The 18751-nt window shown below is 41.9% G+C and overlaps 5 protein-coding genes across 7 annotated transcripts in view; 2 read left to right on the top strand and 3 right to left on the bottom strand.

Annotated features, from left to right (window-relative positions):
* Positions 1–247: 247 nt before the first annotated feature.
* trmt12 (tRNA methyltransferase 12 homolog) lies at positions 248–3521 on the bottom strand. The gene is made up of 7 exons (XM_027022571.2): positions 3153–3521; positions 2856–3024; positions 2567–2765; positions 1695–1845; positions 1430–1539; positions 1184–1341; positions 248–836 (listed from the first exon to the last, which is right to left on the bottom strand). Exons 1-7 carry the CDS (start codon positions 3203–3205, stop codon positions 417–419), a joined length of 1260 nt encoding a protein of 419 aa, XP_026878372.2. The 5' UTR covers positions 3206–3521; the 3' UTR covers positions 248–416.
* Positions 3522–3565: 44 nt separating this feature from the next.
* rnaseh2c (ribonuclease H2, subunit C) lies at positions 3566–6748 on the top strand. The gene is made up of 5 exons (XM_027022572.2): positions 3566–3647; positions 3818–3962; positions 4142–4254; positions 6093–6212; positions 6315–6748. The coding sequence occupies exons 2-5, from the start codon at positions 3818–3820 to the stop codon at positions 6336–6338; spliced, it is 402 nt and encodes a 133-aa protein (XP_026878373.1). The 5' UTR covers positions 3566–3647; the 3' UTR covers positions 6339–6748.
* Positions 6749–7216: 468 nt separating this feature from the next.
* zbtb3 (zinc finger and BTB domain containing 3) lies at positions 7217–10524 on the bottom strand. 3 transcript variants are annotated; one of them, XM_027022568.2, is made up of 3 exons: positions 10315–10524; positions 9781–10004; positions 7217–9672 (listed from the first exon to the last, which is right to left on the bottom strand). In XM_027022568.2, the coding sequence occupies exon 3, from the start codon at positions 9664–9666 to the stop codon at positions 7840–7842; it is 1827 nt and encodes a 608-aa protein (XP_026878369.2). In that variant the 5' UTR covers positions 9667–9672; positions 9781–10004; positions 10315–10524; the 3' UTR covers positions 7217–7839. The 3 variants fall into 3 exon arrangements, with proteins under 3 accessions (XP_026878369.2, XP_026878370.2, XP_026878371.2); XM_027022569.2 differs by having other exon boundaries at positions 7217–9669; XM_027022570.2 differs by having other exon boundaries at positions 9902–10004.
* A 295-nt stretch (positions 10525–10819) lies between these two features.
* lsm11 (LSM11, U7 small nuclear RNA associated) lies at positions 10820–12704 on the top strand. The gene is made up of 4 exons (XM_027022584.2): positions 10820–11288; positions 11416–11555; positions 11644–11727; positions 11971–12704. The coding sequence occupies exons 1-4, from the start codon at positions 10853–10855 to the stop codon at positions 12295–12297; spliced, it is 987 nt and encodes a 328-aa protein (XP_026878385.2). The 5' UTR covers positions 10820–10852; the 3' UTR covers positions 12298–12704.
* Positions 12705–15848: 3144 nt separating this feature from the next.
* The window catches only part of clint1a (clathrin interactor 1a), a 15581-nt gene continuing 12678 nt past the window's right edge, over positions 15849–18751 (bottom strand). The window contains exons 11-12 of the mRNA XM_027022593.2: positions 18395–18578; positions 15849–17758 (exon numbers count right to left, since the gene is read on the bottom strand). Coding sequence (XP_026878394.2) covers positions 17421–17758; positions 18395–18578 — 522 coding nt within the window. The 3' untranslated portion in view covers positions 15849–17420. The remainder of the gene's footprint in view (positions 17759–18394; positions 18579–18751) is intronic.

The raw sequence follows: 18751 nt of genomic DNA, 5'->3' as shown, positions 1-18751 counted from the left end.
CGTGTGATAATCTCATTAACGCTGGCGCATCTGCGATTACTACGGATGGCCGCAACAGAGATAAAGACGAACTATCATGCATACTGAATACAATATACAGAATGCCAGTTACCCTAAAATAACCCATATCAAATTCGCTGTGGAGCTTTTTATCAGTTTTACAGTGCAGCCTAATATGTAAAGCAGCATTCGGATTTTACCTGGTTAACTATTAAAATACTACCATCATAAACACAAGCGCACACAAACAAAATAATTTATTCTTCTGCTCACCTGAATATTCAAATAAACGCTGCCGAGCAAAGAGCCCCAGTGAGGATGACTATTATCTGTTATCGGTATATAACATGTTCAAAGAGCCAGTAATATATTCATTTATTTTTAATTATGAAAATTAAGCAAATTTGTCTATCAACTTATTTTGCTGGTTTACACTCCAAATCCAACACTATGTGACTGACATGTGGTGCATATGACTTCACGTGCTCTATGCGCTTAATTGTGGTAATCCAAGTGTCCATGGTGATGTCTCTCAAAAGTGTGCCAATGCGGCCGGCTGCCTTATGAGCCCAGGCGTTCCACGCCTGGATGATCTCTAGGTGCTTCAGAGAACCTTCTGCAGCTCTCTCTTGCTCCTCCTCCTCCTCTGATGAAGCTGTCTCCAGGGTGTCAGACTCCTCACGTGTCCCACGGTGGAGAGGAGTGGTAATGTTGTGGTGGATATGCATTATCCCACCGACGTCCCTCCTCAGGAGACGGCATGCCACTGGCCAGCCCTCCTCGGAGCTTGGAAGCAGGCCAAGATTCACTCTGTCTGCCAGGTCACTGAGGGAGAGCTACAAAAAATGTGCAAAATGAGCTTTTAATTCAGCTGTGCTACAACTGCATGTATGCAAAACAATGTGTATGTATTATTACTGAGCATATGAAAGATAAAACACAAATCATCTTCTGAGCAATTCAGACACACGTGTGCACTTCAACGGCGGATGAGGGAGCTGTGTCTGTGTTTCTGTTGGGGCCATTGATTAATTTATTTTCTTTTTTATATCCTCTGACAAGAAGAAAAACTAAGTTAATTGTTAAACTACCACAGTGATTGTCACAAAGAAGGAGATTATTAGTCATATGGCATATGTCAAACAGAAGCATTGCAGGCAAATGTAGAGATAAAAACCCTTACTTGTCTGTTATCTCCTTCATGCACTGTGCAACGGTTCGCTACTTTATTAAGCTGCAGGTTCGTCCTCAGGGCCGCAGCTGCATCTGGGTTCCACTCACATGCGTGCACATGGGCGGCATTGGCGTGCACCAGGTACGGAAGGGTGAAGTAGCCAATCCCTGCACAGCAGAGCTTCAGTTTTGAACTCGCATTTAGGATGGGGTGCCTGGATTTAATGACAGCACCAGGCAAAGCCAAAGCACATACCTGCATACAGATCAACCACAGTCTCGCCAGTGCAGTCAAAGGATGCAATCCTCAGTTTCTCCGTGATGTTTCCAAAGGAGAACATGCACTTGGTGACATCAAATTCATACCTGGAAGTTCAGGTATGAATTAGTGGCTGATGATTGATAACCTCACTTTATTCATTCTAGTTATACAGTATTCACTTTTACTTTAGAATGCAACAGTGTAAACATTAAAGCACATTTATTTTTCTAACTGATAAACTAATAAATTGAGGTTTTACCTGATGTGGTTATCGATGTGTGTTACATAGCTGCTGTCCCCCAGTAGTATTGTTACCGTGGGTGTTCGATAACCATCCTGAGAAATTCGTTTCATCTGTGCTACACGCTTCACTCCCAGCGCACTGGCAACTGCCAGCCACAGTTCAGATCCTTCAGGAATTAGCAACATGCAACAAAACATTCAACTGTTTCTTTAAAGTTTTTTTTTTTAAGCGTGTACACTTAAGCCTTCCTCAGTCAGATAACGCTTAACGCGAAACTGCATATGTACCATGTACGAACAACAAGTGGTGTCTTTGAAATTAAACAAACAAACAAACAAAAAAAAACCCCACAAACACAAAAACTCAAAACAAAAAATAAAACTAACTAATTACAACAAAAAAATCCTTAAATGGTGCCTTAGACATCATTGTAGTTGCTCCAAGGTCTGAGGAACATGGTATGGAATGACTCTGTACTGTGATCTCTGCACATTTACCCTGCACACTTTGCTCAAATGAGACCTGTGTCCTTCCTCTCTTATGTATGGGAGAATTACTATTTATTATTATACAGTGTGCAAGTAGAATAAAATTGGACTCCACTGGGAAATGCTGATAGCAAATATAACAAAGTATAAATATTGATTTAAGACCACAGAGTATAAATGAATGAGCACGAACTGGAGATGGATTACATTTACTAGTGTGGTTTCTGCATGGCAATGGCAAATCACAATACATACAGTTTACTTTATTTCTAAGCATAATTCTGAATAAATTGGAGTCTACTTGGAGAAAAGTGTTTTTAAATATTATAACAAGAGTAGTAATAGCTAATATGCTTAATCTTGTCCAGAGGAACTAAACAGGGATATTTACTGACTCACCAATTTCTCTCCAGATTGCCTGAGAAAAGCACCCTTCACTAAACAGAACCAAATCTCCATGACGTTGGTATCCATTGGGGATGTCATCTTCTAATTCCTTATTCAGTTGCTTTCCTTTGGCTGCCAACAGCATCTGCACACTCTGTACAATGCTCTCTCGACAAGACCTAGCTTTTCCCTTTTTTGACCGGCAAGGAACCTATTTAAAAGTAAAAAACGTTGTAGTACAGGAACGAGATCCATACTGCGCAGTTACAGACAACTCTGAATTCTACCATGTAAGGATTACCTGTGTTTTAAAGAGCTCACAAGAACTGCCCTGAGCTACAGAGTCCTGAAGAGCTCGCAGGTCAAGGCGGGGTAGAGCTGAGGGTCGGACAGGCAAAGTTACTGTTCCGTTAGAGTGTTTCTGTAAACAGTACTGGAGATCTAAAACACCCGATGATAACAGATGTTTCCTGTTGAACGGGAACGGGATAGTAGTTTCACAATCACAGAAAATGACTACTGTTATTTCACAGTGGGTGGTTACGTTAAAAAGGTTAACAGGTAGCTATAGTTAGCTATCTTATAGCATGCCACTCACCTGTAAAGCTGTGCATAGCGTTGTGGAACCTGTAAAACATAAATGCAATCCATCTTTTTTTCCACTGGGGATATTTAATTCATGCGGCTAAAAGATCCCGCTGAAAGCTTATTTTGGGGCAGGTTTTTGGCCGGAATTTTGAAGTGTTGCACATTACTTGGAGCACATGCGGATGTGGTTATTTTATCAGATATCGGGGAGGGTCTCCGATTTTATTCATTATTCAAACGCACGTAAATTGTAAATTTACAGCAAGGTCATTTTAGATCGACGTTAATATGGATGTAGCATGACTGTGAACATTACAATAACGATCACAAAAAACCCCCCAAGATTCTACCGAATAATGCAGCAGCTTACAAACACGCACCCCAGGTGGCAGTATTCGCGGTAGAAACCCGCTAAAACGCCCCCGAAACAACGAAGAAGAACAGCGGAGCCAATCAGAAGGCGCCGTTTGGGAACTGTTCGGGCAACAAGAGCCACGTTTTCAAGGTAAGAGTCGCCTAGTTTTTAATTTTAGTGTGGGAAAACATTACGTATAAACATTTATTTGACATGCGGTGATAAGACAAAAAAAAAGACCTGTACTGTACGAGTTAATTATTTTTTGCATCGCTTAGTCATAAATGTAACGGTGCTGAACACTTTCTCTCCGCGGTTAGATGTCGGGCTGCGTGACGGTCCAGCTCAGCTCCCTCAACCGGGCGGACACACCACAGCTTCACCTGCTACCCTGCGAAATAGAGCACGACGGCTCTGCCGAAGTCTCCGGGTTTTTTACACCCGCGGTGAAGGAGCACAAAGGCGGTTTGTACTTGATACTACTTTTAAGGTGAGCTCCGTAACTCTCAGACGCTGTCGGTAACTGTGTGTGTGTGTGTGTGTGTGTGTGTGTGTGTGTGTGTGTGTGTGTGTGTGTGTGTACGTACGTACGTACGTACGTACACGTATGTATGTGTGTGTACGTGTGTGTGTTGTTGTTGTAGAAAAGAGCGTGTCGTTCCGGGGCCGTGGCCTTAGAGGCCAGGAGGTGTCGTGTCCACACGGTTATACGGGAGTTGTCCTAAATGAGCTTCAGAGGCCCTCATCTGATGAAGAAGTAAGTGTGTAGGCCACTGGGTTTGTAGGAGCAGTTGCAAAAGGGTGCTTTAAAGTTTCTACAAATATCCATGCAAGCCCCAATATCACATGTCTGCACAGAGGTATACGGTGTGTACCCGTAAAAAACTAGTGTAGAGATGGTGTGTATGAGGTAAGTGTAAATTTTCACACTTGGTTAACCATTCGCACTTGGTTATCTGGCCATTTCGTCTCTCCACATTCCCTTATAAACCCTTTGAATTAAAATTTTCTTTAATTTTGAAGGTACACTATTCAAATGTAATATAAATATTACTACACATATCTGTGCTTCATACTGATAGCTATGATTATAGGCCATTACCATGTTCATAGTTTCAATGCTGCTACAAACTTTACATTCTAGTTTTCAAATGTAATTCATGATCTATACACTCACCAGCCACTTTATTACACCTGCCTTGTACCTCTGTGGGCTGGCAGCTTTATTACAAACATCCTCCTTATACACATTGTGTTTCAGTTTGTCAGCCACCTTCTGCCCCATTTGTCAGTGGTCAGTTTTTCACTACAATACATGTTCAACACACATGGTAGTTGGTGTTTTGCTGATTAGGGGTCAACTGATTATCGGGAGCCGATATTTGGCATTTTGCTGATTGTCTGAAATGGCACTTAAACCTGTTTTCTTGCCAAAAGCTTTTTTAAATGTATGTGCATATCTAATACAACCACGATTAAAAAACACAATTCTGTAGTGTGGCCCAGTGTCCTGCCTACAGCATTACTAGATTGCTTGAAATGTGGATAACGCATAAAGTGCCTCACGAACACTACTGTAATCTCTCTCTGTGTCCCGCCTGCAGTGCTATTGCAATGGTAGTACAACTGACAATTCTGTAACCTGCGTCCCACCCATGGTGCTATTGTGTTGGTAGAAATATGGAACAAATGTCAAGTAAATCCATCCAAACATGGTTATCGGTGTTTGTGAGAAATGTGTGAAGGGAGCAGGCCTTCTCTTCTACAGCGAGAGAAAGGGTGAACATGTGTTAGATGAACAGCGCGGTTGGCAAAAAGCACTATGTTGGGTCATATAATTTTGCTAGCTCACTCTCACACCTTGAGATGATGACTGTCATCAGAAGCCTGTACGTTTTGCACAGTTGCTCCAGTGCACAAATGCACTCTAGCCAAATGAATATGACTCATGCGTGCAGCACAGACCTTGCCTGAAACGTCACATTTCTTTTGTTTCACGTTTGCTGGACGTGCATCTGTGTCCAACTGTGCAGACGAAGCTCCGGAGAGCAGTAGCTTTCAAATTGATGGTAAATAAACACCAGCGCTAAATATTGGTGTCAGCCCTGGGGTTGACACATTGGTCGACCCCTAGTGATGATATGAGTGTATGGGACCGCAGTGCTGCTGGCAGTTTTCCACTACCTAAAGCTGTCCAGTCAACAGCAGCCCTTTGTTTAGATATGAACCGTTGATGAGGTCTAGAAGATGGCTAACTAAAAAAGGGCCACATTTGGGCTGGGTAATTGGTTCCTTTTAAGTCACGTTTGCACTCAATTTGCAAAGTGCGCTGTTGAAGGACGACATCCACCAAAAAGGGGTGATGTGTCCTTACGGTTTACGGTGAGCACGCTGTCACAAAATGCTGTGACCAATAGATTAAAAATATGTAGATGACAGGCTTCTTATGCACTTGCCTTACACAGATACTGCCTGTGCTGCAATCAGAAACAAATAAGTTACGTTTGGAGAAAATTACACAAAATCAGTTAAAAAAAACAAACAAACTTTATTTTAAATCTTTTCCTAATGCTCCCTGTGCTTGTAATCCTATAGGACAGAATTGTTAAGGTGTCTTCTGTTTTCCATAATTTCACATACTGGAACTTGGAGACCCCTCCCACATCCGATGACCGTATAATGATGGCAATGGTGTGGCCAAAACTTGCAGACGTGGTGAGGTCTATTTTCACACGTCAATCAAAAGTTCAGAGATTTTATTTGACAAGTGGCTTCCGTTCACATATAATTTAATGCTTTGTCACCTTCTTTCTTCAGATACATGCACCAGTGGAGGGTTAAACGTCATGATTACCTCACCGAGCGTCTCACCTATTGTTCTGTTACATTTCCACAAGAAAGCATGGCGGTGTTTGTTGATGCATATTGTTGACAGATCAGGTGTCCCGTTCAGCAGGTATTGCTGGTTTATTACATGAGTGGTGTTTTTTGTTTTCTCATTTCAACTTTAGAACATGCTTGTTTATACTAAACATAGGAAGTTGTCTTATCGAAGAATTAAGTCTGGATACATGAAAATGACAATTTTTATTCACAATATTGAATTCTTAAACATATAAAACAGCCATTTATTGTACTTTGCAGATTTTGTAAATGTTTTAATTTTTAAATGTTAAGTTTGTGGATTGGGCAAACTTCAGGACAGCAAGACAACTTTCCATTGTAATATTAAAGTTGTATCTATTAAAACATTTTGGGTTTGAACTGTAAATACTACATAAAACATAACTGTGGTGCACACGCGTGCGTGCGCACACACACACACACACACACACACAATTAGTAGCATTTTCTTTTTAATGTGACTAAAATCACTATTTGTAATAAAATATGTAGTGGGTCTTTTTCTTCCAGACTGCTGCTGTTGATACAAGTTACATCTTAGCTAGTGTAACGGGTATGGAGCAATCTGTTTACTTCAGCAGTTGTTAAGCAAATGACTAGGATGTGCAACCTTAGTGCCAGAGGTGCAGTCAGTTTAATTCCATGTGATTTAAATGCAGAAACAATGCTATGACCTGGGTTTAACCTCCAGATTCACATACCTCACCATTCTGTAAGGGAATGAAAAGGCCTGTGTTAGCTCACTTTTGTGGGCCTGTTCTGTTTATAACTGTTTATTGCAGTTGGCAGCAAAAATAATGAACTGAATGCACATATTGGTTAATGGTTCTTATTTAATGGATATGAAGCTCTGATCATTTTTAAGAGAAAGGCATATGCTGAACTCTTACCTGTAGCTTCGTTAGAGCACATTCAGGTTATAGCTGCATCTCTGCTGCAAGGCCAGTTTTTGGTACAGCAATGGTAGATGCCTTCAAATAACAATGCTACAAGAGAAACCTACTACACTGTGCCTAGGTACCATGCTCTTTGTTAATAAACACAATTCCTAATTGGGACTATGAAGTACTTCATCTATGCAGGTCATCCTTTCTGAGCAGGAACATTAAACCAGATGTACTGTAGGCAATTAACTATTATTTTACAGCTACGGTCTTTCAGTCCATCCATTATCACATTTAAAACTGCATACAAAAAGGCATTGGGTGAATGGATTTCTGCTTTGCCTGTGTATTACATTACACATGGGAAATTACATGCAGAGTGATTGCTTCATGGCACTAAAGGTTGTATTAACAGTAAAAATTCTTTACAAAGTTGGTCCACACAACCTGGGAACACAGACCTTTTTTTTTTCTCTTTTAACTTTTGCAATACATTGCATCTTTTGGGGCTGGGGATACATTAATGTGAAAGATTATGGATGGATAACAACTAGCTATGTCTGAGGAGGCTGAGGAACAGGTGGTGACGGGGGAGGGTCAGACTCTGCTCTGTTGCGTTTGACTGGCAGGTCGTGATCATGTGCCTTTCTTATGTGTCTGTACAAGTCGCCCGACTGGGTGTAACTGCGGTAACAGTAACGGCACTCATAGGGGCGCTCCCTGGTATGCACTATGGCATGTCTCCTCAGGGTATAAGCACAGGAAAATGTCTTTCCACAAGTGTTACATGTAGGCACATCTTCCACATAATTCCCGAGGGAATCCTGAAATTCTTCGAAGTAAATGGCCTGATGCTCTGACTGCTGGGAAGGGGTTGGGAAAAGGGAGGCTGCAAAGCTGGCTGTGTCCGACGAGGAAGCACTAGGGCCCTGTGGCGAAAGAGGGAAAGAGAGTGGCTCTTGCTGATCATGGGAGAGTTGCATTAATGCATGGGGAGGCATGAAGTGGGCATTGGTTATCTCAACATCGTGGTTACTGCCATAATCCTCCCTGTCGTCCAAATCAGCCTCCCTCCTTTGCTCTCGGATCCTGACTAGTGTCTCTTCCATATCCATATCTTCTGGTTCTTCATCAGATATCACGATGGCCTCCACTTTCACTTTCACCCCGTCCTCCTCAGCATCCTCTTCTTCAGCCCCTCCCCCCGGTAAGGACAAGGCCGTGGGAGACCGCGGTTCCGGCTGCTCACCCAGGCCTCTTGCTGCTGGCCTCCCTTCAGCATGGCCCTGAGCATGCCGTGATGGCACAGAATCAGCAAGACATGGAACTTGGCGCTGATATGACTTGGCTCTTATTGTTTGACCATGATGAGTGGTGGCAGGCGCAAACACAGTGCTGGTTTCCTTTGGCATGGGCACATCCTGAGCATGGTCACCGGCTCGGCTGTTGTCCACAGGGGCCTGAACCACAGCTGTGGACGCACTGGATTGGGTTTCTGTGCCTGTCTGAACTGATTCTGTGGTGCTGCAGGGGCTTGAAAGTGCAGACTCAAGACTAGCAGGTGTTGCTGACGTCCCAGCTCTAATAAGCCCGGGGGAGGAACTGTACGGGCCTTGCCCAGAGTCACTGATTGCTGGAAGGGAGTCCATCCCTGGTTGAGTAGTGTCTGCCATATCTGGACTTCCCAGATTAGCACTGTGCGCGTCAATTCTAGGCACTTCCACACCTGTCTCTGTTTTAGTATTAATATGAACAGACATCTGCTGGCTCGGCTGAGGACACTGCGTTACCGAGGGCGACGAGGACGGATTTGACGGTAAAACACTGGCAGCTCCCTGTCTGGCTGCTGCTGCCAGTCCCCTTCCAGCGTTTCTCCCCTCCGCTCCGTTTGGCCTCCCTTCTCTCGATGGCGCCCCAAACACTGCTCCATCTCCCCCAGTCTCGCTGGCCCCCTCCTCCGCCCTGGTGCTGTCGGCCTCGGCCAGCCCTCGTCCTTGCAGCCTTTTCTTACACACTCGAACCACGTCGTTCATGTGCAGGAAGCTGGCTGCAGCGAGCACGTCTTCCGGAGGGGGGTGAGCTGCCAATCGCAGCACCCCCTCGTACATGAAGTCCAGGAGCAGCCCGAAGGCCGGAGGGGTCACTATATCCCCGTTAATGGTGACCGTGTCACTCTCTGGTCCCCCGTTCACTGTAGAGGTGTTCCCCACTGGATGCTCAGAGTAGAACATGTGGAAGAACGGCGAGCAGGATGCCAGCACGGCACGGTGAGCCATAAATCGAGTAGGGCCAACCTTCACTGTGCAGTCACACAGAAAGCCCTGCAAGCGCTGGGAGCGCAGGCTAGCCAGGAGCTGCTGACTGTGTCCCGGGAATTCCATTACCTTCTAGAAGAAGAGGGATGCATGTTAGGGATTGTAACCTAATGATATGTTTAAGAAAGGCACTTTTAAAATTCAGTTTAACCATACGACGCCAAACACATATTAACTTACCTCAGACGAATAACTAAGTCTAATGGATGTTTATAAGGATCTTGCGAGTAATCTTTATTATAAGTTTTAAACATTAAGTTGCTGTCAAACAGAACTGGCACTGCTCGGGCTGTACACTTACGGTCTCTTACTGGCTAAAAACATAGTAGGAGTTTTTCAAATCTGAACTCAGTGAAACAGAGTTTATTCATTCCGTGAACGGGGTATCACAACCGCCATGGCCTCTGTAAAGAAAGAGAAGTGATATCATTAACCAATCCATCTCTGGAGAATTAACAGCAAGTCAAACACTAAAGGCTACGTGGCTAACTAGATAACAAGCGTGCATCACAGCTAGCTGGATAGTCGTTCACAAAACAAAATCTTAGTAAACGTTTTAGCTTGTCAAAACACAACGAGAATCATTAGTTGGTTAAATGTGCTGTGAATGCACCATAAAACGAGGTTTCTTTGAGTCCACGTACTATATGAAAAGACCAGGGACAACGCCAAGCGAGCAAACTCATTTTATTAAAACAATAGCACAGGCCTTACCTGTGTGCTGGGGATACTGCTGAAGCGAGCAGAACAGTACAGTAACTCATTACTACAACCTCACGGTTAAAACAACAACAACAACAACAACACGTGTCGCTCGGCTGAATTGAAAACAGCTATGACAACGAAGCGAGGTTTTCTATTTGAGTCCGAATCGTGCGAGTCCTGCAGAAAAGCTAACGTAGCTTTTTGTTATCCATACTCAAGTCTGCCCTCTAGAGGCGAGGAAAGGAACGGACTCGCTCCGTCACTGTTAATGGTCCGTGTAGCACTAAGGAGGATGATTCGTTATGTACATTGATATGTTATATGCATATGTGTGCATATACAAATTACGCGACAAACATTTAGTTCGCAATAATCAGGATTTTTTTTGTGTTTGCTTGTTATTTTTGCTGCCTCCTTGTACTTTTTTCTTCTTTTTTTTTAAAGGACCACCTCCAACTTTTAAGACCGTCCCTGCTTTTAAACTGAAGCGTGGCGGCGGCTAGTTTGTGTGGTGGCTTCGCATTACTCAGCTTACTTCAAAAGAAAAATGGAGGAGGATAAGAGCAACGCTGTAGCAGATAGCAGCCCGCTTCTCTGTCACCAAACGGTAGTGTCAAACGCATGCGACCAGCCAGACGCAAGTGTCGAAGATGATATGGACAAGAAACTGGACATCAGCTCTGAAAAGTTTGACCCGCTGCTCGCCTTGTATTCCCCGAAGGTCCCGCTGCCCTATCCCAACATCAGGTGCTTTAATAACATCGCTGAATACGAGAGCTTTATGAGAGGCGGTCGCGGCAGAGCAAAGCCCGAAAATGTGGAGAAAAGGCTCAGGAAGGCGAGAAAGGGCGTAAAAGACCCAGAAAGAATCGAGAGGTTGAAAAAGCTCATGGTAAACAATCCAGTTGAGGGAGAAGAGGGTGGAGCGAAACGAGCTCTCGGAAAGCAGAAAGCTCGTAAAAATGTTCTGACAAGGATGCCCAGTATGTATGGATGTTTGTTTTTCACAGACTTCAGGTCTTTCTTGCGTTTTGCCATTGACTGCAACACGTGGTGTTATTTATTTGCTCTTGGATCTTAAATGTTTGCTGTTTTTACCCTCCTTTGTAGTGCATGAAGGCAGTCCTTTAGGAGTACTGAACCGGTGTGTTCAGGGGAGGATCAGAGTCAAGGTTCACATTAGAACCTTTAAGGGACTTCGGGGAGTATGCGCTGGCTTTGTAGTGGCCTTTGACAAGTTTTGGAACCTGGTAAATATCAGCCGGTCAACCTGGTTAATTTACCCCCCCATACACACACTAATTTTGGCTTCTTTGCACCCATGTCCCTTTTGCTAAGGCAATGGTGGATGTTGATGAAACCTACAGGGAACCCTTACTTGGCGAAGCTTTCTATCATGAAAAGGCACTGACTGTCACAAGGGTATTGCATTTCACACACTACTGGTGAAATAATGTGCTTTTTTGGATTATATTTTGCTAAATATTAAGGTCACATTCTATTTGATAGCCCTATATTGAACTTATCTCTTAAGATATGATCCTGGAAATAAGTCAATATATTATTTTTAATCTATAACAGTGTGAGGTGTGTTCCTTGGAAGAGGCCTCATAAGAGTTTATACTGAAATATTGACACTACAATATGTGTCCACTTTGTTTACAGCTTTTCCAAAAGTTACAAATGCTGGAAAACCAGGAGATTAGTGCAGTTGAAAAGGATTCTGGGAAAGCAGCAGCTAAGATCTCAGAACCAGATGAGCTGGGGAGCGAAGTGCATCATCAGACCACAAGCAGCATTAGGACGGTGCAAGATCCCAAACAAGCACCAGAAGGACCAGGAACGTCTCGTCGATCTGACACTAGCTCGGCTCGGAGACAGAAGGTTCCTAAACCAAAAGTGGAGTATGGAAGAGTGTGTACACGTCACGTGAATCAGCTTTTTATTCGTGGAGAAAATGTTCTCCTTGTGAATATTCAGCAAGAATTATGACAGTTCATTCTTCATGTTTTATGAATGGTCATTGCTTGTAAGAGCACATGTATGAGGTGTCAGTGAGTCACTAATGCATCATATTGTATCATATTGATATGTCTTGAGTCCTGCTTGTAGAGGTGGGGAAAAAAAGTTAAATATCTGTTGCAATCACATATTAATTAAGTGTTCACCGTACAGTGTTCCACCACAATTTGATCTTAAACACAATTTGACTACCACATTTCACTTTTATTTCTCTCTCTCTCTCTCTCTCTCTCTCTCTCTCTCTCTCTCTCTCTCTCTCTCTCTCCCCTTGCGTTCACTTGTATTTACTCAAATTGTCCACTAGGTGGAGATATAAAACCAATACTTGGCGAGCCTTGACTCCTCCTACTGACAATAAAACTAGCAATCCAAATGTATGCGTCTACTACATATTAAATGTGCCCCTTTTACCCCCGTAAAGATTTTCAACAACAGTAAATGTCACAATTGTATTAAATTGTTCTGATATTTATAGGGCAGAGATGCTGAAAGTCTGTTTCTGTCTCAAACCTTCAGACGGCACCACTAAGTAGCATCTATGTTCATTTCATTGACATTTGGGACTAACCTAATTGAAAAAGGACAGGTAATGTGGATGTCCTGTTAGCAGTTTGACTCTTTCTCTGTTAGTCATAAAATGAAAATGAGGTCCCAGTGGAGTTCATAAAACAGCATGAATAATTGAGCTTTTTGAAGTTGGAAATTGCGAAAGGCACTCAGAAGCAGTTACTGTCCTGACGTCTTTGATTGTGATTTGTCTTTAATGCATGCATTAGCCAACATTAACCATAAACACACCGATTACTGCAGGTCCTGGAACTTTAGTGCAGATATTAACGTTTAACATGAAAAATGTCATTCTAAATGTTAAATATATTTATCACAGAGTTGTGTTAACACGTTACTGTCACAAACTTTGACAGCAGGTTCAAATTCACAGTTCTTAGCTTGCTTTACCAAAAAAGATGTGTCTTCCTAACAGCTACTCATTATTCATGAGAGCGGCTCTGCATTCTGAATATTCATGAGTTGACCAGCTGGCCCTGGCTATGGGAATGCACATGTGGCCAGATGGAGGCTCTCCTGTGCTGGCACTGACTCTTTGACTGCAGCTTGCTGTAAAAGAGCCGTGCACAGCATCCTTAGTGTTAACAAGTAATGCTAGTAAAAGAAAACTAGCCTGCTGCCAAGCCTCAACTGCAGAGACTTGAATAGCACAACAAAAGGGAAAAGAGGAAGGAGGGGATGAGATGGGTCGCCGCCATGCTTGAATCAAATATGTGTTTAAATAGTCATGGCAATCACTTTTTTATTTACTGTATTTTGGGGGGAACCCCCCCCCCCCCCCCCAAAAAAAAAAAACAACATTAACTGTAAAATTCTTGTTCAATTATTCGTGGTAAACATTCAGAGATGCAGAAAGCAACTGAGAAAGCAAGCAAGCAATATTCTTAAAAAAAACACACACACATCAGGAATTGACAGTACTATTTGAAGCATTTGAGGTAATGGGTGCAATTTTTAATATTTGCTTAACATCTGTTATAAAATATAATGAATTGAACGTATTAATGGGCCATTGTTACGTCCTTTCATTGTTTCATGTAGTATTAACACACACACGCACAGCGTATGTTTTATACTTAAAAAAACCCAAAACATTAGGATCTCAAGTACTTGATGATCTAAAATATCAATGCTCCAGGCAAACCTGAATACGTTATTCTGTTTGAGTGGATACAGGCTATTCTGTTAGTTGAGCAGGTATTGGATAGGAGTGTATTACAGTGTATTGTCCAGAACTGAAGAGGAACAGCTGACAGATGAGTCAGTGGGATTTAGAGTCACTCCTGCCCTTCCTTTGGGCCACACCACCCACTTGGAGGAACTTGGCTGATGCATGAAGTCAAACATGTTCATTGGAGTCTTGCCTGTTTTGTTTTTTTTCTGTGCTACTGAACTTGTAAGCAAGCTGGTGCATTTTTGTGGTCAATGGCCTTGGCAGTTTGGTATAGTGAAATTTCTTTATAAATGTTAAGCCTTTTAGTAATCGAAGCTTTTCGACTACAGATACGTTTGCCATTACTTTTGTATGGGAGGTGTGGAAGCAGTTTGGACTGTTGCATAAAACAGGAAATAATGTTTGAACAATGCTTGTACTCGGCCCATAGCGACTTCAAAAGGTACAAAGACTTCTGATCCTCCACTGACAGCATTCTTCTCATCAGTGAGAAGAAATTTTTTTTTGGTGACCGGTGGCTGGTCTAAGTTGACTTCACCAGCCTCAGGAACACACAGCACATCTTGCTCTGAGCTGGGAATTCTATCTTGGGATCTCGATTTGATGGTCAGCAGTATTAAGGCCACCAGTGTCAACAGAGGAGACAGATCACTGGCCTTCCACCTGTTCATCATCAGTGCTCATCGTTTATGCAGAGCTGGACAGTTAACATGGGGGATAGAGAACATGTTGCTTGTACTGTCAGTAGCCGCTATGTTCAGAATAAGCCGAAACCTTGATCCAGGCCTTTTATATCCTCCCTCCTGTATGACTTATATAAAAGCGTTACATTGTCAAGATTTTGGATTAATAAAAAATGCCCCGTCAGTCTAAGCTTGGACTTCATGTTCCAAGTATGCCACAGATATAAAGTTGGGCAATTGTATTAAAAGTTTTTTTTTTAATTAAAACAATTAAAACAAACAGTATGTTTACAATTTGCAGTAAAAATTACTTAAGAGCATTTCAAAAGCAATTTGTAAAAGACAAAAGGAAGTTTTGAAGTTTCTTATCTCTGATTAACCATAGAATGTAAAAACAAACAATACCGTGATGCTTTCTTGTCTTTAGGACATAGAGCATCAATGAGTAACATAGCAAGCGTACAGCCCAAATGAAGGCCAAGTAGTGATTTGATTGTTTAAAAATAATTTACTTTTTAATTTGATGTCTTTGCTTTTGTGGTGTATGTTTAACGTTTTATGACAGACTTGTCAAATAAAATGTTACTTTGTCCAACAAATAAGAATAAGAGTTTGTGACTTTTGTGACTTTGTGAATAGAAAAAAAGTTCAAGAAAATGAGAAACTTTAAAAGTAGTTCAAATATATTACAGATGTATTTTCAAATGCATTTTAGTTAGTATCTGCATTTGACCCAAGTCTGGCATCTGCATTGTTGATATAGCATGAATAAAAATACAGAGAATCTAATACCCAGTGCAAGCATTAACTCCTTTTCATCCTTCGCCCAGTTAATGAAGCTCCTTCATGATCTCACTACATTCTTTTTCCTTATTAGCCAAAGCTGACTTGCCATCATTAATTTTAGACCAGTTAAATAAGCTCACTGGCAAAGGTTGCAGAGAAAATGGGGCACATCACAGCTGTGTAGCGTTTCTTCTACTCACAGTAACCAAAATTAGTCACATCATACGTAAAGGAAGGATTACTTTCCATCTACTTCTTAAGTGGCACACACAGCTGACTAGTGATAAAGTGGCAGAAAGCATGCTCCAAAGTTCAATTAAAAATCAGCTCTTTAATGTCTTACATAAAGAATATCAGGGTACAATCAAGTCAGTGTATGAGTCTGAATACATACACTTAGAAAGAAGGGCATTTTGTTGGTCATTTTAGATTTGCATAATAGTATAGTGTTTTTCAGTAATGATCCATAATTCCATCACACATTACACCATGATTTAACATATATAGTCTGATGAGTCTTACTAAAAAACCTAATTCCTTAGGAAAAAATGAAGAGAAGGCAGAATTTGGTCACTTGTGTGTACATGCAGTGCTTCTGAGTGAGGTGGAAGGCTTAGGGTTTAGTGGGCGTCAGCGCAAACGGATGAAAGACACAGATGCTCCTGACAATACGATGGTGCTAAGAACTCAACAGTTCACTCTGGAAGCAAAACTGCATGGTGTGGCGTTCTTCACTTATCTCAGCATGTAGCCTCATACAACTCACTCACCATGTCCTGGCTTGCATTAATGCATTAAAAAATGACTCACATTAGGTTGAGAGAACATGTATATATATAAAAAATAAAAATAAATTTAAAAAAAAAAAAAACCCCAACCAAACAAGCGAACAAAAATGTTACAGTGACATTATAAACCAGCCATGCACAGAAGAGAGGGTGCTGGGGGCAAATATAAAAACGTGTGCATAAATATACACCACTGTATTTACTACAGTACCTTTAATAAATACTGTATATTCATGTTGTCTTATTCTCATATTAAGAATGTTTGAAGAGAAAAAGATACAGGCAACAGGTTGATAGGCACCTTGTGTGTAAGGACACTGAATGACCAGTCTCTGTGCTCAATGTACATTTACGTAAAGATGCAAAACAGATCAGATTTCTAAAAAAATATACCCATCCCAAAGGCCACGGTGGTTGCTGAACAGGATTTTCACTCTCTTGCTGGACAAAATCACGACACACCACATCAGAATGGATATTTAGACAAATATAAAGTCTATATAGCAAAGAACTTCAGCACTGATTCATATCAAAGGGCCCCATTAATATTATTCTTCATTTATAATTATGTATTTAAATAACTTATTGTCTGTTTGTAATATTTACAAGGTACAAGTACAAGTTAATCTATATGAGATTGGCAAGGACTTTAGGTAACTTCTTGTAAGATAATTCAAACAAGATAAAACAAACGTAATAGTCTGGGTGCATGTTACAAATTTAGAACTGGTTAAGGTTACAGTGGACTAGGGCTAGTCATTGTCATCACATTCTTTTAGGTCATCCTGAATTGATCACTTTTGAGACTTAAAGCAATGTCATACTTAAATGGAAGATATCTGTGCAAACATTACTCTCTCATACAAAACAAACTAACCATTCTCATCATAGCTCCTTGGCCAGACTGATTAGAAGAACATAGCATATGCAACTCACTACATCATCAGTATTGTTTAAGTAACCAGGGAATTCTGGGCGGGCATAACTGACATCTTTCAAGTATTCTTTGTTTGCAGCTCTTTAATAACCTCTCAACCTCACACGATCACACCTTCCAGAAAGATTGTCCTAGCATTACACCTATGGCTCTTCCGTTCATTTCCCAAAGTTGGCAAAATCAGCAAAGGCATCTTGCTTTGGCTGTACCATGGCAGAGCCCATGCCCATGACTGGCATTGGCATTCTCATCCCCATGCCCACAGTGCCTGGCATTCCCATACCGACTGCAGGCACGCCCATGTTCATTCCCATCATGCCCTGGCCGAGTGGCATGCTTCCCATGGGAGCCATGCCCATAGCACCTCCTGCCATGGCAGGCTGCATCCCCAGGTTTCCCATCGTGGGACTGGCGACGGGCCGGATGGGGGCAGGGCCAGACTGCATGCCCAGGTTCATGCCGGCAAAGCCTTGTGCCATCATGTTGACAGGGACTCCTAAAGGACAATAAATGAGAATGTGTTTTTTTTTTTTTTTTTGATGTTTTTAAAGTTACCGACTCTCTTAAATAATTCTCAGTACACAGTATCCACAGTATAAATCAAAACCACATTATAGCTCTGTGAGTGGTGAATTAAATATATTAATGTCTGGACACTGCACACAACCACCTGATTTCACTAGAATTCTCTTCCTTAACAAAGAAGAAAACCTAATTATTAAATCAGTATCTTTGGTTCACATCTAATTACAAGTACTGTTTACCTTGTGGCAATTCAGTTCAGTACCACTGTAAATATGACATTAGGTTTATAGCTTGAGTCAGTATTAGGTTTCCCAAATAAAACCATTTTAAAGACAGCTGATAAGAATTTTGATTTGGGAATTGTAAGTTACCAATAATCTACTTTAAAGAAGCCAATTTAAAGAAATCATGATATCGGTCCAAAATACTAAACTTTCACAGTAGTACTACATTTCATCACATCTTACTTTTCCCCCTCTCTCCTCCTAAAAGAGAAGTGTCCCTGGGTTTATAAAAAGGCCCTATATAAACTGAACTCTTGCCTTTAAAAATAAAAAAAATGATTATATCAGGTAGTGATGGTAAGTGGTTTGTGTCTAATGCACACCTTGCTGCTGCATCATGTTGAGCGTGGGCTGTGTTGGCTTAGGGGGTTGCATGCCAGGACCCAGGTAGTCCAGACTGATGTTGACGCTGGAGTCGGACCAGGTGGAGGGCATGACGGGCTTGGCGTCTTGCCTCTGGGCCTCAGGCTGCTGCGGTAACAGTGGCGTCCCCATGCTCTGCAGAGGCTAGAGCCAGTACACAGCAGAGCAAAACAGGGTCACTTCTGGATGAATAGTCAGGTACATTTTATACAACCGCATAGCCTTCTCTTCTACTATTCTGCTCGTGAACTGTTGTAATTCAGAAAGCTTATGTGGTAAAGGAAAGCATGATGGCTGATATTTACCCTTGCGTTTGC

This window comes from Electrophorus electricus, chromosome 12, assembly GCF_013358815.1.
Source record: "Electrophorus electricus isolate fEleEle1 chromosome 12, fEleEle1.pri, whole genome shotgun sequence".
Taxonomy (NCBI): domain Eukaryota; kingdom Metazoa; phylum Chordata; class Actinopteri; order Gymnotiformes; family Gymnotidae; genus Electrophorus; species Electrophorus electricus.
Note: the sequence above shows the minus strand (reverse complement) of the source record. Positions and strands in the feature narration are given on the sequence as shown.

Coding starts and splice junctions, on each gene's coding strand:
- trmt12 (XM_027022571.2), bottom strand. CDS start 3,205: ATGGATTGCATTTATGTTTTACAGGTTCCACAACGCTATGCACAGCTT. Junction 1,846..2,566: donor GGCAATCTGGAGAGAAATTG/GTGAGTCAGTAA, acceptor TAATTCCTGAAG/GATCTGAACTGTGGCTGGCA. Junction 837..1,183: donor ATGAAGGAGATAACAGACAA/GTAAGGGTTTTT, acceptor CATTTTTTGTAG/CTCTCCCTCAGTGACCTGGC.
- rnaseh2c (XM_027022572.2), top strand. CDS start 3,818: ATGTCGGGCTGCGTGACGGTCCAGCTCAGCTCCCTCAACCGGGCGGAC. Junction 3,963..4,141: donor GGTGAAGGAGCACAAAGGCG/GTTTGTACTTGA, acceptor TTGTTGTTGTAG/AAAAGAGCGTGTCGTTCCGG. Junction 4,255..6,092: donor GGCCCTCATCTGATGAAGAA/GTAAGTGTGTAG, acceptor GTAATCCTATAG/GACAGAATTGTTAAGGTGTC.
- zbtb3 (XM_027022568.2), bottom strand. CDS start 9,666: ATGGAATTCCCGGGACACAGTCAGCAGCTCCTGGCTAGCCTGCGCTCC.
- lsm11 (XM_027022584.2), top strand. CDS start 10,853: ATGGAGGAGGATAAGAGCAACGCTGTAGCAGATAGCAGCCCGCTTCTC. Junction 11,556..11,643: donor TTGACAAGTTTTGGAACCTG/GTAAATATCAGC, acceptor CCTTTTGCTAAG/GCAATGGTGGATGTTGATGA. Junction 11,728..11,970: donor AGGCACTGACTGTCACAAGG/GTATTGCATTTC, acceptor CTTTGTTTACAG/CTTTTCCAAAAGTTACAAAT.